The 18,054-nt window shown below is 44.0% G+C and overlaps 1 protein-coding gene across 1 annotated transcript in view; it reads left to right on the forward strand.

Annotated features, from left to right (window-relative positions):
* The window catches only part of specc1la (sperm antigen with calponin homology and coiled-coil domains 1-like a), a 248,262-nt gene that overhangs the window by 221,040 nt on the left and 9,168 nt on the right, over positions 1-18,054 (forward strand). Inside the window, 1 exon segment of the mRNA XM_052032052.1 lies at positions 15,980-16,096. Within this exon segment, the coding sequence (XP_051888012.1) occupies positions 15,980-16,096 (117 nt within the window).

An 18,054-nucleotide genomic window follows, 5' to 3' on the forward strand; every position in this document is an offset into this window, starting at 1 on the left:
TCTGGAAACCTAAAACAAAAGACAAAGCTAGAAATATCCAATGGGACAAGCACAACTTTGGAGAGGGAAAAAATGGAGTTAATATTTCAGCTGGATGAACCTACATCAGAACTGGCCAGTTCCAACACAAGGCTAAGGCTGCTCTTCTGAAATTGTATCGAGTCCTGAGGGCTAGCAGAAGACGGGGTTCTGTTACTTGAGCTTAGTTTGAGCTTCACCACAGATAGAGAGGCTGGAGGAGGACAGGCAACCTAACTGAGCAGTCCAGGGCCAGCCTCACTGTGGGTATTTTGCATAGACAGTGGGCCAAGAGGTTTATTTCTATGCTGTATGATTCTGTGTCTCTACTCTCAGAGGTTGCCCCCAAGGTGATCACCCAATATACACCCAGTCACATCAGAAGCATTAAATACAGTATGATAGAAGAGGTGCAAGTGAATCTCTTCACCTGGAAGGACAGTATTGGTACCTGAATGGGGAGCAGGGAAGTGCAAGTATTGCCTCTCCTACATGGAACATGCAGTGTCAAGAGATGGTAGGTGGAGGTGGAAGAGCAAATCAGGGAGTTGTGGAGGGAGCACTGAAAGGGGAGACGGGAATCTGTATGTGGAGGTGGCAGAAACTATTGGTAGGGTGGAAGGTGTGGACAAATCTTTGCTCAGGCTGAAAGGAGAGGGAGTGTAGGAAATACAGGAAACAAGAGCCCTGGGGGGAAGCAATAGTTAAGGACAAAGGAACACATCTCAAGAGTGTGGAAAGTCTTGTCATCAGAACAGATACCCTGCAGATGGAGGAACTGAGAGAATGGAATGGAGCTCTTACAGGTAGCATGCTGGGAAGTGCTGTGGTCAAGGTAGCTGTGGGAGACCATGGGCTTGTAATAGGTACTGTCATTTGCCTGTCTCCTGAGATGGAGATGAAGGAATCAAAAAAGGGAACAGAAGAGTCAGAGGTGGGCTATCAGAAGAGTCAGAGGTGGGCTATATGAAAGTGAAAACAGAATGGAAGTTTGCATTAAAAGCAATGAAACATTTGAGTCTTGTGCTAATGCACCAGTACAGCCATCAAGTTACTAGGAAAAGGTTGAGGTAGGGGGCCTGAATAGGCTGAAATAAGATCTGTTCCACAGATCCCAAGAAGATGCAGGTGTTGCTTGGACCCATGCAGGTTCACAGAGTCACACCTTTAATTTTGAGAAAATGGAGTTAAAAGACAAAATTGTTCAATGTGAGAAGGAGTTTAACCAGAGGAATCAGTGTGGTGGCAGAGGGGAACTGGTCCAAGGAAGAACCTGGATGGCCCTCAGAACGTCTTGGAGTGGGGTGGAGGGGTAGAGTGTTTGGACATCCAGGTTGGGACCAGGAAACTAGAAACTGACAAAGTGGTGGAGGGCATTAGAGTGTGATGGATGCAAGCGGGAAGTTGAAGGAAGAATTAAGTAAACAGATGAAGACATAAGTGCAGTAGAAGAGAAGCAAGTTGAAAAGATGGGTCTATCAGGACAGTGCTGCCTGTGGATCTTGGGGAGGAGATAGAGGCACACTAAGATGAGGTTGGGGACTATGAGTCTGGAGGCCGCGGAGGGAAGACCTCCTGAGGTCCATGACAGTCAGGGAGACTGGCTGCTGTTCAGTGGTGGGGTCGTGGTCCAGAGGGAAGTACGAGGAGGTGTCCGAGTGTTGACATGATGCATCTGGGGGGGGACTGGGGGGTGGGGGAGGGGGGGGTGGTCAGGTAGCCAAGTCCCAACAGCACCGCCCTTGTCAGCAGGTTTGGTAGGATCTTGAAGTTGGTCATCAGTAAGTGGAATGCTGCACATTCAGAGGAAGTGAGGTTAGGGTGAGGAAGGGCAGTGGAAATATTGAGACGGTCACTGTCCTTCAGCAATTAGCATTGGATAGATCCAGAGAGCGTAGAAGTGGGAGGGTCTGGTGGGATCAGAAAGTCAGGAATTGAGGGAAGGAGTCCATAGCTTGGTGTGAAGACTCCCGGCCAGAAAGGAAGAGCTCAGCATCATGTTGGACTTGGAACTCATTAAGTTCGGTTATATGGGGATGAAGCCGAGGCTCCTGCTGAGGACTAATCGATTGGGATCAGAGGAGAAGAGCAGAGGGGATAATGAAAACACAGCAAGCAATGGTATTGGGGGTTGCAGGTGAAAGTGACGTGGAGTGATCTTGACAAGCTTCTGCAGTGCATTTTGTAGATGAGGCACACAACAATGATGCAGTGCTAATGAAAGAATTAATGTTTAAGGTGTTGGCCGCAGTGAGTTTGGAGGATTCTGCCTTATTTGGTGTTGAGCTTTGTGGGAGATGTTTGGAGCCACACTCATCCAGACAGGCATTGTATCTCACTCCTGACTGCAGTCGTTGTTGCAGAAGAAAATGAGACTTGACCCGTTTTATGTGCTCCAGCCTGATCTAATAATGACCAGCTGAACCTAATTCCATCAGGAACCACCTACACATTGGTGAAGTCACAAACACAACTTTGTACTGTTTATTTTTCCATAATGAGAGAATGATCCAACTAAATCCTAATCACAAAATCAGACACAATGACCAACCAAATTTTTTGATTTTAATTTGTCTTAGGGGTTAGTTTATCTACTGTGTGGCTATGTTGTGCTCCAAGTTCTTTAGGCAACCATTGAACAATCTAAATATCAAGATGGCTGTAAACTGATTTATTTTAAATGACTATCTACATTCTCAAGATTCTACAACAGTGATGTGCAGAAATTTTGCCAGTTAGTAGATGTAACTCAAAATCTGCTTTTTTAATGAAAATTCAAGGAACTGATGAGTATAAGAAAATAAATCCAATTCCTAGGCTACAGATGGATGGCTAATGCAACAAGTTTTTCCTGTGAGTGCTTAATTTATTAATAGGTAAGAAATAGGAACAGCGGTTTGGCCCTTCAAGCCAACTCTGACATTGGATCGGATTGTGATTGATCTGCTGCCTCTGAAGATTCCAAAACATTTTCACAATGCCCCAATTCATAGAGAGTTCCTTTTTCTGTTTCTTTGGTCATTCTCAGCTCTAATTGTAAGCGTTAAAATTGAAGCTCTTCATTACACTACTACTGTTCACCGCACACTAACTGAAAATCACTACATCTGGAGCTCCAGAAGTATACTATAACATGTAATCAGTGACCAGTCTGATCCTGCTTTGTTGCTGCACACTTTACATTGGCTTTGGTGCCACCAAATGCAGATGCAAGCATGGATATTCCACAGTGCAGTGCATCACCAGAAGATGTGCCTTTCTCAGTGGTCATCCATCCCCTTTCCCCATCCCACCTTCTTTTGCATCTTCCCACAGTATTTCCAGGCTCACCTCGTCCCTTTGTGTCTGAAAACTTATCTGCTGCTGAGCATTCACAGCCGTCTGAGGTGAAAAATTCCAAAAATACATCAACTAAATGATTCATTGAATTAGAGTATATAGATTCTGTTTTAATTCCTTGCCTGCAACTTCACCTGACATTTGACAGTTACATTTAAAATAATCCAGCAAAGTGTTTAATGCATGAAAGTAGTAAGGGTTTGAGACTAAGTTAAGTAAATGAAGAAGGGAATTTTATCAAGTTGAAGGAGACAAGAGATGTTTGCCTTTTAAGAGTTGTAGCTGTGAAAAGCACGTGCCCACATTTTGTACTGTCCTTCCTCAGAATTTAATTTAACAAACTCAAGGACATTGCCTTTCAGCTTCTGGGATAATTGCTGCTAATTGGAGTCAGATCTAGGGCAGCGTTGTTATGTCTCTGTATTTATTTCATTATGGTAGACAGAGAAACGACCAACAATGATTGATTTAGTTTGCAATATAGGATCATTCCCTCAATTGATTTTCTTTGCTTCACAAGTTTGAAGAGTTTTATTCCAGCTAATTGTATATTTTTCGAGCAATGATGCTGCCTCTCACTCTTTCTTAGTCTGCCAATTTAATCTATTCGCTGCCTAAAATGGGTGCCGTAATTCCCTGCAATGGTTTGGGAGCTTCTGAAAGATTCATTTATGTGTTTACTACAATGGGCAATTTTACACTTTTCCAATGGAAAGCTAGACGAATCATACTTGACGGTAAAACTGCCTGAGAAGTGGTCATTCCAGGGCTCTGCCCCATCACCAGTGGAAAAAAATTGAATTACTTGAGGTTTTGTTGAGCAAGTTTGCTCACGGTTAACAAGCCCTTCATAATATTGAGGTACTTGAATAACAGCATTTTCTGTCCTTTGATCAAAGTGCATACTGATTCAGTGTGTTTAATAATGTCAAATGATTCTCATTTCTTCGAGCAATAGAGTTGGAAGGAATGGGTCGTATCTCAAAGCTTCACAACTTTAAAGTGTGCTTGAAGTCTTATTTCATATAATGTATACTGTTCGAGTGCTCATGCTGCCCTTCGCTCTCTCACTGTCTGGTAAATTACTCCCTGCTCAGAATGCATGTTGTGTCTTACCCCTTCCCTTCACCACCAACCAACACATCAATCATGCAGTGAGGAACCTCGCCCATGGCTAAAAATGAAGCAAAGATCTCCATCAGAACTCCAGCGATCTCCCATGCTTCCTAAAATACCCTGGGATAAATTTCATCAGGCCGTGTGGATATGTCCACCTTAATGCGTGGCAGTTCCTCTATCCTGATACACGCATGTTCCAGATGATCAGCGTACATGTCCCCTAACTCTCCATCCTCCCCATCCTTCTCCCTGGTGAATACTGACGTGAAGTATTCATTCAGGACACCACACCTTGCTACCTGATGAATATAAACAACTATTTTAAAAATAGATTAGCCCGAACTAGATCTTGAGTTGTTGGTAGAAGAGATCTGATGGTGCTTTACTAAGATCTCTTTGTATTGTGTAACTTTTGACTGCAAGAAAGAGAAACAAGCCATTGTAACTCCAAGACACAAGAAATTCTGCAGATGCTGGAATCTGGAGCAATACACAAAAAGTGCTGGAGGAACTCAGCAGGTCAAGCAGCATCCATGGAGGGAAACAAAACAGTCGACATTTCAGGCCGAGACCCTTCATCGGGACCGGAAAGGAAGAGGGCAGAAGCCAGAATAAGAAGGGTGGGGGGAGGGGGAGGAGCACACGCAGGCAGGGGACAGGTGAGATCAGGTAATAGGCGAGTCCAAGTGAGAGGGGGATGGTAGTGGGTGGGTGGGGGGAGGGGGAGAAGAAGCCTTGATGACATGCCCATCTCCTCTCCTCCTCTCCCCCATCCTTTATTCCATGGTCCACTGCCCTCTCCTACTGGCTTCCTCCTCCTCGGCCTCTTCTACCTATCACCTCTCAGCTTATACATTTTCTCCCCCTCCCCCTCCCCCACCTTCGTATTCTGGCTTCTGCCCTCTTCCTGTCCAGTCCTGATGAAAGGTCTCGGCCCAAAACTTTGACTGTTTATTTCCCTCCATGGATGCTGCCTGACCTACTGAGTTCCTCCAGCACTTTTTGTGTATCGTATTGTAACTCCAAAGCTGCCAAAATCATTATAAAAGGACAGTATGAATTCTGTAGAAGGTGCACAAAATTGTAAGATTTATTAAAAGCAGAGCACGTTATCCCACAACACCTTTAGCTGGAAGGCAATCTTTAATGTTCAGAGGGAAATGCTCAGGAAATTGGATATGGCAGAAGGAAGCAACTGTGTAAATTCAAATCGTAGTGACTGCTGAAACCCACATAATCACTGTTATCCAAACATCAGAGAAAATATCAACCCAATATTAGAATTTTTTAATATAGGTTTAGACAGCATATTAATACAATATTGCTTTTGACTATGCAGCAATGACCATTTCCTGTCTGGATAAAGGAACATTAATATCAAATTATTTTAATTGGGTTTAAGAAATGCCAGCATCATTAAAGCCCCCTTATCTCCAAAATGATCCTTAATATCATATTTCTTATTTAGCATCTCAAATTTCCTGCTACGTTCTGCTTCTCCACTCCAAAACTTAAAAAAGTACTTTCAAGATGGAAAATCGCACAAAGGTCAATGGAAGAAAAGCAACTGTGTGCATAATTAAGCAGGGACAATGTGGGGAAGGAAAGGTGGCAGGGTGGTGCTGGGATCTGCCATCTGTCCATTGGAGAATACCAAATGCTATCCCAGTGTGTTGAGAAGGTAGTACCTCTAAGTCAGAATCAGGTTTATTATCACTGACTTATATGTCGTGAAATTTGTTTTGCAACAGCAGTACAGTGCGAACACAAAGTTACTATAAATTACAAAATAAATAGTGCAAAAAAAACCAGAATATTCTAAACCCAGATTAGGTAATAATAGATGTCACAAGACATTTGCTGGTTTTGAAGCTTCAGCCTTAGAGAAGGTTCAATGGAGTTGTACTAAATAAAAACAGAAAATGCTGGAAAGACTCAGCAGGTCAGACAGCATCTGAGGAAAGAGAAGCAGTCAACGTTTCAGGTCGGCAACCTCTGTCAGAACTGGGAAAGAGAGGGATTCAAGTTAGTTTTCAGATGGGGACGAATGCGTAGATTAAAGGGAACGCGTGTGATAGGATGAGTGTAAGTGGCTTAATGGTGGCAGTTACAAGCACATTAAGGTTGTTGGCCTGTGTATTGAGTTGTTAATGGTAAGGTGGTTGGATCTATCCAGCAGGATAGACTTGTACAAGGAGGATAAGAAAAACTGAGCCAACATTTCCTTATTTCTCCTCCACCTTCTCTCCTACTGAAAACTAATTTGTACCCCTATGTTTCCCAGTTCTGACGCAGGGACGCAGACCCAAAACATTGACTGTTTCTCTTTCCACGGATGCCGCCTAACCTCGTACAAGACGTTGGTGAGGCCGCACCTGGAGTATGGTGTACAGTTTTGGTTACTCTGTTATAGGAAAGTGATCATTAAGCTGGAAAGAATGTTCAGAAGATTTACAAGAATGTTGCCAGGACTCGGGGGTTGGGCGGGCTAGGACTACATTCCTTGGAGGTGACCTTATAGAGATGTATAAAATCTTGAGGGGCATAGATAGAACGAATGCACTATCTTTTTCCCAGCATTGGGGAATCAAGAACTAACGGGCATAGGTTTAAGGTGAGAGTGGAAAGATTTAAAAGGAACCTGAGGGGCAACTTCTTCGTGCAGTGTGTGGTCCATAGATGGAACGAGCTGCCAGAGGAAGTAGTTGAGGCGGGTACACTAACAGCATCAAAAGACACCTGGACAGGTAGAGGGATAGGAAAGGTTTAGAGAGATATGGGACTAGCTTTAGATGGGCATCTTGGTCAGCATGGACGAGTTGGGCCGAAGGGCCTCTTTCTGTGCTGTATAACTCTGACTCTGTAACCTACTGAATTTCTCCCAACAATTTTTTGTTTTATTTCAGATTTCCAGCATCAGCAGTTTTTTTTATTTTTGTCGAGAGTTGTGTTAACTCAGCTGGGAAAATGAGAAACCAGTTGAATGAACAGAGAGTAGGGGGTGCCTAAAAAAGAAATTAGGAGGGCAAGGAGGGGACACAAAAGATGACTGGTGGGCAAAATTAAGGAAAATCCCAACGCATTTTAAAAATATTAAGGGCAAGAGAATAACCAAAGAAAAAAGCATGGTCCATTAAGGACAGTAGGGGCAGTCTGTGTATGGAGCCAGAAGTCGAGGTTGAGGTCTTAAATGAATACTTTGTATCACAAGGAGAGTAATGTGCTAGGACTACAGGCAAATAACAAGGACATAGGGCTTGTTTGTTTTCTCTGCAATGAACTGGCCCAGAGTCAGTAGGCTAACTGGTCACCTGTTCATTCTGTGATACTTGTCAACACTTGTAGAGTGTGGGCTAGGTGCAGCAGTCAGAGACCAGGTGGGATGGTTCTGGGTTTGTGCTGGGTATAGGCAGGTTTGGGAGCTGGAAGTGCTGGTGAAACTAGAACCGGTTTTGTTTTGGTTTGACCAAGTTCTTCTTCCAGAGCTGGATTATCCATCAGTAGCTTGGTCAGTAGCATAACAGGGCATTTGTGGAGAGAGAAAACTAATTGTTGGAAGTAAATGATGCCTGTGAAAGCTGGCTACACCCTGGAGGTATAATGTCTCCCAGTGGTTAAAAAGTGAGCAGAATTGAGTCTTGATGTTGAAGTTGATCTATGGCTGTTAGTGTGAAATGCTGCAGCCATCACAGTAAGAGTGGGCTGAGGAGGTGGTATCACTGGCAGCTTACTGAAGTTTGGATCTTTATAGAATATTTTTTATTTGGAATTATATCCATCTAAGTTAGCCAGAGACTGATGTCCAGTGTCTCCTGCACAGGAATTGCATCTTACTACAAGTGATGAATGCTTATGCAGATAGTCTCAATTATGCATTGGAAGAAGATTATTTCACAGTAAAAAGGCATTGTGTACTGATTTAAGTGATTGACAGATAAGGAGCAGCAGGCATCAACTCTCAGTAAACCCGCATTCATGCTAACTCTGGCAGCAGCCTGCTTTTCTGGCTTGAACTAGGGGTCTTCCATCGTTATTTGAGACTTGAATCAGCTGAGACTATATTAAGACCATGTTTCCCACCACACAGTGAAAACATTTTAACAAAGGCTTTCCGATGCCAGGACTCTTCTATTGCATTGCGAGCTGCTCTGAGTCAGCTGTTTATAGTTTGAATGATGTCTGTGAGTCGTGACATGCACAATGACATCACTTCTAGCCAGAGAAATGGGTGACAATGTTAGGAAAAGGAGTTCTATTGGAACAGGAAATGAACCAGTTTAGAAATGTTTGATCTTTAACATAACAATGCTGCTTGTTTCTTTGATTTGATTTAATGATATAGATTTTTTTAAAAAGAAGTCAAAGACTACTTTATGTTTAATGGAGCACACAGCCACAGGCAGACCATTCAGAAGACAACTGCCACGTGCAAGATCCCTGACATTAACCTCAGAATCTACATTTGATAGATTCTGGGTAAGCACCAGCACTAGAGTTCGTGAACATCTGAAGGTGGATTCTGAATTACAGGCCTGAACTTTGCAGTCAGTGACAAAGGTCTGGTGTGTACTATTCAGTACACTGGCAGCCACTCACAGACAATTCACAACCTTTTGTGCAGCAGTTTGAACAGGGACTAGGAATCTATTCTGCACAGCTACCTCCGTCAGGAACCTCTGATGTGTGTGAGCAGAGATGGCATTTGGCATGCTTGCCTTTATTGTCAAGGCATTAAGTTCAAGAGTCAGGAAGTTATGTTGCAGCTTCATAAAACTCTGGTTAGGTCGCCTCTGGAGTATTGCATTCAATTCTGGTCACCCCATTCTAAGAAGGATGTGGAGGCTTTGGAGACAGTGCAGAAGAGGTTTGCCAGGATTAGAGGGTATGTGCTATAAGGAGAGGTTGGACAAACTTGGGTTGTTTTCTCTGAAGCGGCGGAGGCTGAGGGGAGACCTGATAGAAGTTTATAAAATTTTGAGAGGCATAGATAGACAGCTGGTATCTTTTTACTGGGGTCAAAATGTCTAATACTAGAGCACATGCATTTAAGATGAGAGGGGGTAAGTTCAAAGGAGACGTGCAGGGCAATTTTTTTTACATAGAGAGTGGCAGGTGCCTGGAATGCTTTGCCAGGGATGATGGTGGAGCCAGATACAATTGAGGTGTTTGAGATGCTCTTAGATAGACACATGAATATGCAGAGAATGGAAGCACATGGACCATGTGCAGGCAGAAGGGATTAGTATAATTAAGCATTATTAACTTAATTAGTTCAGCACAACTTGGTGGGTCGAAGGGCCTGTTCGTGTACTGTACTGTTCTATGCTCTATGTTCCAGATAGCAACTGTGCCTAAATTTCAATTGTAGTGAACTGGAGACACAAGAAACGGCAGACGCTGGAATCTGGAGCAACAATCTGCTGGAGGAACTCAGTGGGTCGAGCAGCGTCTGTGGGTCTGGGCCCAAAACATCTTTCTCCCCACAGATGCTGCCCGACCCCACTGAGTTCCCTCCATCTGATTGTCAGTTGTACTGAACTCTTTTTTTGGTGTTATGTGGTCCAAAATTGATGTTGTCTGCAAGTAATTCACATTAATGACCATTTCTGGGTGAAGTTGAGCCAGTCGCAAAATTGGAACTCGCACTTCTGGTCTATTCTATCCACATTAATGCACCTGATGTTTTCCAGGTATCAGGTGTTGGGCCCAAATGACATTAATTGTCATTGAGTTTTCAGCCTGTATGGACAAAAATTGGAACTCAGGGCTGTACAGTGACCTGTGTGACAGCCTCAAGCGAACTAAAAGTATTCTTGCTCTACTTGCAATTTAAAGGGGCACTCTGCTGACATGGGGAAACCCACAGGGCAGCTTTGGAACTGACTGCCTGCAGTCAGTTCCCAAAGTCAACAGGATGTGTTAAAACTACCAGGGAGTTTTTGCAGCGTTCAGCTGCTGATCCACTGTACTGGGCCTCAGTGAGAACACTGCTGGCAGCACTCAGTTACGATTGGTCTCCATGTCAAGGGAGTCTCAAGTACCTCAGGGCAGGGGTACAAACATGTCTATCTTAAAAGAAGAAGACTAATCATGACCATGTTTTCTAGTTACAGAGATGGGTGTCCTTCTGTGGGGCAACCTTTGGCCACACTCTCCTGCATGGACTGCCCTCTTTGTAGAAATGAAACCACCATAATTCTCCCCTTCCCACCCACTAGCTCACTACTGTGGCTGCTGGTGGTTTAGACCACATGTTGCACTTTGCAGCATGTGCTCAAGCATCACAGAGAGATGGAGCACAGAAAACAGGCCCTCAGGGACACGGAGTTTCACCCACCATTTATCACTATGAACAGTAATCCTACGTTAACCTCATTTTATTCTCCCCACATTCTCATTCTCTCCCCCCGAGGTTCTGCCACTCATTTACACTGGGGGGCAATTTACAGTGTCCAATTAACCTACTGACCCAGTGTCCAGTTAACCTGTTTGGGATATGGGAGGAAACTAGAGCACCTGGAGGAAACCATCATGGTCACAGTCAAGTCAAGTTGAGTTTATTGTCATGTGCACAAGTACAATGATATACTGCTCGTGGCAGCACCACAGGCACGTAGGTACAGGACAACACACAGAATATAAATTATACAGAAATTACAGAAGACAGTGAAGAGAAAGGAAAGACTACTAAAAACAAGATATTAGTGCAAAAAGAAAAGATACAATCAAAGACGTCCATGGTAGTGCAAAGAGGGTGTTTGTAGTGTTCCATTGCTGAGGTAGGATCAAGGGTGTGCATGTTAGTTCAAGAACCTGATGGTTGTAGAAAGATACCTGTTCCTGAACCTGGTGGTGTGGGACTAGCGGCTTCTGTACCTCCTGCCTGACAGTAGCAGTGAGAAGAGGGCATGACCCAAATGGTGCGGATCTTTGACGATAGATGCTGCCTTCTTGAGGCAGCACCTCCTGTAGATGCTGTTAATTGTGGGGAGGGCTGTGCCTGTGATGGACCGGGCTGTGTCCACTACTCTCCGCAGCCTCTTGCATTCCTGTCCGTCGGAATTGCCGTACCAGGCCATGATGCAACCAGTAAGGATAGTTTCAAAGTGCATCTGTAGAAGTTTGTTAGAGTATCTGCTAGCATGCCAAATCTCCTTAAACTTCTAAGAAAGGAGAGGCACTGGTGTGCCTTCTTCAAGATTGCATCAATATGGTGGACCAGGACAGGTCATCGACATGTTAACGCCCAGGAATTTGGCGCTGCTCGCTCTCATCCATCTTTGACCCACCAGTGAGAATTGGCTTGGGGTTTCCTGACTTCCCCTATCCAAAGTCAATGATTAGCTCCTTGTTTTGGTGACAATGAGCTTGAGGTTATTATTGTGGCACCTCAAACAGATGCTCTATCTCACTCCTGTACGCTGACTCATCACCACCTGTGATTCAGCCAACAACAGTGGTGTCATCGGTGAATTTGTAGATGGTATTGGAGATGTACTTAGCCACATTGTCGTGGGTGTAAAGAGAAGGCAGGGGGCAAAGCATGCAGCCTTGTGGTGTAGCTGTGTTGATGAACAAGTGAGGAGGATTGTCCACCATTGAGGACATCTTCAAGAGGCGGTGCCTCCAGGAGGCGGCATCCATCACTAAGGACCCTCACTCATCCGGGACATGCCCTCTTCTCGTTACTGGGCATCGGGGAGGAGGTACAGGAACCTGAAGACCCCACACTTAACGACTTAGGAACAACTTCTTCCCTCCACCATCAGGATCTGAACGGTCCTTGTTATTCCTTTCTTTTTGCACTAGTTATTTATCTTTATAATTTATAGTAATTTTTATGTCTTGCACTGTTCTGCTGCCACAAAATAACGAACTTCACATCATATGTCACTGATAATAAATCTGATTCTGAAATCTGTACTGATTGAGGTCTGCCCATGAGGAGTCAAGGTTCCATTTGCAAAGGGAGGTACAGAGGTCCTGGAGCTTGCGATAAGTTTGGAGGGGATAATAGTGTTGAATGCCGAGCTGTACATTACTGTTGTCCGGATGATCCAGGAGAAAGTGCAGCCAGTGAAATGTGCCAATTCCACACGACACCCAAGGTCAGAATTGAACTCTGGTCGCAGACACTGTAAAGCATCAGCTGCAGCACTGCACCACCCTTGCATCAAAGAGGTCAACAAGGCTCTCTGCTCATAAATGAAACAGTTACTTTCTTTATTTCAGTGAGAAGAAAGTAGCAACCTGACTGCTTTGCATCATGTCCTGGTACACCAATTCTAACACACAGGAAACACAAGAGGCTGCAGAGCCCAGTCCATCATGGGCACAGCTCTCCCAACCACTGACAGCATCTATGGAGGCACTACCTTGTGTGGCGTTTTCTGTGACCATGTGGGTTTTCCCCAGGTGCCCCAGAGATGTGTGGGTTGGTAGATTAATTGGCAACTGTAATTGCCTAAAGTGTGTAGGTGAGTGGTGGAGTTGAGGGGGAAGTTGATGGGAATGTAGGGAGAATAGGGAAGATTAGTGGGAAATGAGATTGTTCAATGAGCCAATGTGGACATAATGAGTTGAAATTGCCTTTTTCTATCTCATAAGGAACTAAGAAATAGGTCTGCTGTTTCCCTCTGTGGTGGAGACTTCCTGAAAATAACCGGATAAATGTGTCAGACATGATTTCCCCTTCATAAACCATGCTGACTCTACTTGATCAGATTATGATTTTCCAATTGCGCTGCTTTTACTTCCTTAATAATTGATTGCAACATTTTTCAACAATCGATGATAGGCTAATTGCCCTTTAATTATCTGGTTTTACCTCCCTCCTTTTTGAATGGGCTTGTCACATTGGCAGTTTTCCAGCCCTCTGGCACTCCTCCAGAATCTAAGATTTTTGGGAAGATTGCAACTAATACATACACTATCTCCATCGACATTTCCTTTAAGATCCAAGAATACAAGCCGTCCAGGCCGGAGGACTTATCAGTCTTAGCCCTAAAAGACTAAATTTGCATCATACCATTTCTCTGGTGAGGGTAGTGGTACTTAATCCTCCCCAGAATTATTCAGTATTAATAGGATGTTCATGGTATCATCTGCCGTAAAGGCTGATGCAGAATGTCTTTAACTTCTCTGCAATCTCCTTGTTCCCATAACTATTTCCCAGCCTCAGCTCTGTTCTGAATGAAGAATGGCACCTTGCTTAAATTGACTTCTGCACACAGTGAACTCCATCCACATGTGTAAACAATAGTTGAGAACTTGAATGCTTTGGCAACATCAATACTGGATATTTTCTATTGTAGCAAATACAGCTGAGAGTAATGAATATCAGAGTATGTGACAGAATGGTGAGGAAGGCCTTTTAGGATGTTATTGCATCCCCCATGAGTTATCATAGGGAATGCAATAATACCAGCAGCTGCCATGCCATTATAATTTGTCTGCACACTGAACGATGTTATGTGCCTGAAATCATAATGCATTGAACATTGCTGGTATTCTATGTGGCTCATCTTTACCGTGGATGTTCAATTCCTCTACTCCTTTATCCCACTTCAGGAGTGTCTGAGGGCACTTGCTCCTTCCTTGAAGCTTAATCAGCTTCCCTCCACCAACACAATTGTTTGTTGCACCAGATTCCAGCATTTGCACTGTCTTGTGTCCTCATTTCGTTACTTTTAATGCCGGTTTCCCTGCTCTCACCTTTACATGGTTCATTGATTCTTCTCTTCCCTTTCTAGATCCCTCCATCTCAATTCCAGAAGATAGGCTGGGCATAAACATCCATTCCAAGCCTTACAGACTCCCACAGCAATTCAACAACATTTCTTCCCACTCCGTCTTCTGTAAGGACTCCCTTCCATTCTCCCAGTTCCTCTGTATTTTTCTGTTGTCATTGATCTGATGACAGTGCCTTCCACAGTGTCTGTGAAAAGTCTTCTTCCTGAACCATAGCTTTCCCTCTACCACAGTGAACAGAGCCCTTGACCACACTTCACTTATATCCCGAATCTTGACCTTCCCCCAGTCTCCTCCTGGACAGAGCAAGAACAATGTTCCCTGGTCCTCATCTCCCACCCCACCAGCCTCCAACAGGTCATCCTGCACAATTTCTGCCGGCTCCAACAAAATGCTACACCGGACACATCCTCCTCTCCCCTCCCCTTTCAGCATTTCAAAGGAACTGTTCTCTTAGCGACTTCCTGGTCCATCCTTTTGTCTCCAATAACCACACCCCCATCTTTGTGGCACTTTCCCATGCAATGGATCATCGTTCACATGATCTGTCTCTAACATCCTATTTAACCCATTTGACCTCACCCTATCAGATATATTTCCTTTGTTTTTACGATTCCTCTCCGACCCTCTCTGCAACTTAAAACTATCTTATTTTTTCTCTTTACCAGTACTGATGAAGGGTCTCCGACCTGAAATGTCAACCCGGATACTGCCTGACCTGCTGAGTGTTGCCAGTGTTTCTGATTTTATTATAAACAACTTGAGAGGCAAAGGTGACTCCTGAGCTCCCACAGGAACCATCCACATTCCCCTCACTCTCAACTTCAAGTCCCAGGATAAGCTGAGGGTGCTTTCTTTGGAACAGATGAGGCTGAGCATGGACAGGTGTATAACATTACCAGGGGCCTGTATTGATTAAAAAGAAAGACATATTTCCCTTGGCCAAGGAGCCAACAGGGAATTAAAATATTAAAGGTGAGATGAGAGGATGTTTTTTCACCAAGAGGATAGGGGCTCTGTGGAATTCACTGACTGAGAGGGTGGTAGAGACAGATCTTCAGCACATGTAAACAGCACTTGGATGACCTGAAGGGGCATAGACCCAATGTGTGAAGGTGGAGTTAGGCTGTGTAACCCTCTATCAACTGGTGTGCATGTGATGTACTGAATGGCATAAATTGTCTGTGGCTCCTTTGGTTTAATTTTCCTCTGACTTGTCTTAACGTGCCTCAAAAGGTGGAATTCAGCCAGACAGTCGAAGAGGAGAGTATCTCCACCGAGAAATTAGGTGCAACAGATATGTTAGAATGGAAGCAGGTCGGGACAGTCCAACAACCTCACATACAAATATTAGATAATCGACCATTTATTAAACATCCACTCCCCTACTCACTGCCTAGAGTGGCTGCAATGCACACAGCTCCACCGTGTACTGCAGTAATTCGCCAAGGTATCTTTGACAGCACCTCCCAACCCCAGGTTCTAATGCTTGGAAGGGACAGGGCAGAAGATTTGAGTCAGCGGATGTGTTATGGTGGATTGAGATCTGTGAGCTCCCAAGTGAGAGGGTAGGCATCTTCTGGACTTAGCAAAAAATTCATGTGGCACCAAATGAACAGCATAAGTACAAGGTGGTGTAAAGTATTTCCTCCTTCCCAGTACTTATACTGTATTTTAAAGAGTTGCAGCTCAGTGGACTGTTAACCAGTAGCACTGGATTATTCAAGGTATTTTGTTTTATTCCTTACACTAGAACATTGACATCACAAATTTCAGCAGTAGTTGGAACGATGGCCTTGCATTCTGTGCTGTGCTTCACACCTACCTTCCAGCGCACATCCCATATCAGGAGCTGAACAGTCAGGACAAGGTTAAAGACAGCATGCTGATATATCAACTGAAAATATTTTTGTAATAATGTGAATATTTTACGCTCTTCACAACTTACAGATGTGCATGTTTTATTTTAACATATTTTGGTACCCTTCCTCATCTGGACAATTGCATAACATATCGGAAGGTACTGATATAAATCCATAGCCAATCCCAATAAGTGGATGATGGGGCCTGGGACAATATCATCCAATGTTCCAAATCTTCAGCTCTGCCAGATATCTCACCTTGTTAATTTAGCACAGACTGAAGTGTGCTGATAATGTCCTTGCAGTAACTGGGGTGCTTATGACTCTCCAATATCCATGCAGTAATACGAGTGTTTATAAATCTCCGTATTAATGGAGTAAATTAAACCAGAACTGTTGCTGAAAATTCCTTACTTGCAGTATTCCTACAAATGTGGAAGGACATCCTAGAAAACTCTTCAAACAAAGCTCTATGTGGAGACCTTGGGAACAAAAAGGGAGCAATCAATTTATTGGGTATATACAGTCAGCAGGAGATTAGGGGAACAAACATGTAGACAAATGGAAAGAGATGTAACAGTAGCAAGGTTATAGTAGTAGGGAATTTCACTTCCCCAGTATTAACTCAGATTGTTTTAGTGTGAAAGGTGTAACGAGGTTGGAATGTTTAAATTGTGTCCAGGAGAACTTTTTGAACCAGTACATAGATGTCCTCCTAGAGAAAGGGCAGTACTGGAAGAGTCCATTAATCTTGGGGACTGTAACTAGGCAAGTGACTAAAGTGTCAGTTGGAGAGCATTGTGGAGATAGTGACGCATAACTCTAGCTTTCACGGGAGTTATGGAAAGGAGTAAGAATGATCCAGAAATTAAGGTCCTGCAGTGGGGAAAGGCTGATTGCAATGTCATAAAACAGGACTGCGAGCAGCTACTTGCAGGGAGGTCGACATCTGACAAGTGGGAGTCGTTCAAAAGTGCAGAGTTCAGGAGCAATATGTTCCCACAAAGGTGAAAGGAAAATTAGGCAAGTTGATGTTAAGAGATCTCAAGGGTACAAGAGATTGGTGAGACTGCACTTGGAGTATTGTGTACCATTTGGGCGCCCTTTTATAAGAAAGACATCATTGAACTGGAAAGAGTGCAGAGAAGATCTACGAGGATGCTGCCTGGACTCAAGGGACTAAGTTACAGGGAGAGGTTGGGCAGGCAAGGACTATTTTTCCTTGGGACATCAGAGATTGAGGGGGTGACCCAAAGTTATACCAAATTATGAGAGGCATAGAGAAAAATGGATAGTATGAAACTATTCCCTGTAGCAGAGGTGCCTAAAACTAGAGGGCATTGGTTTCAAGTAATGGGTGAGAGGTTTTAAGAGGTGACCAGAGAAGAACTTTTTTCACCCAGCGGGTGTTGAAATATGGAACATACTGCCTGAGTGGATTGTGGAGGCAGGTCCTCTCCCAGTAATTTAGAAGTGTATGGATGAGCACCTTGAATCGCCGAGGCACAGAGAGCTGTGGGACCAAGTGCTTGCTAATAGGATTAGTTTAGAGAGGCATTTGACAGTAAGCATGAACGTGGTGGTTGAAGTGGTCCAGATGAAGGGTCTCAACAAAATCGACTGTCCATTTCCCTCCACAGATGCTGCTGACCTGCTCCAGCGCTTTGTGTGTTATTCCAAATTCCAGTATCTGCAGTCTCTTGTGTCCTCCTGTTTCTGTGCTGTATGTCTTGATGACAAAGATGCAGTGGTTCAGAGGCTGCTCACCAATAACCTACTTACCAATGCCAGTTCAGATTTCACCGGGACACTCAGCCCCAGACCCCATCACAACCCTTGGTCCAAACATTGGACTAACGAGCTGAAGTCCAGAAGTGAGGTGAGAATGACTGGCCCTGACATTAAGGCAGTGTTTGACTGAGTGTGCCACCAACCAACCCTGGTAAAACTAGAGCCACACCTCACG

This window comes from Pristis pectinata, chromosome 17 (genome assembly GCF_009764475.1).
Source record: "Pristis pectinata isolate sPriPec2 chromosome 17, sPriPec2.1.pri, whole genome shotgun sequence".
In the NCBI taxonomy this organism is placed as follows: domain Eukaryota; kingdom Metazoa; phylum Chordata; class Chondrichthyes; order Rhinopristiformes; family Pristidae; genus Pristis; species Pristis pectinata.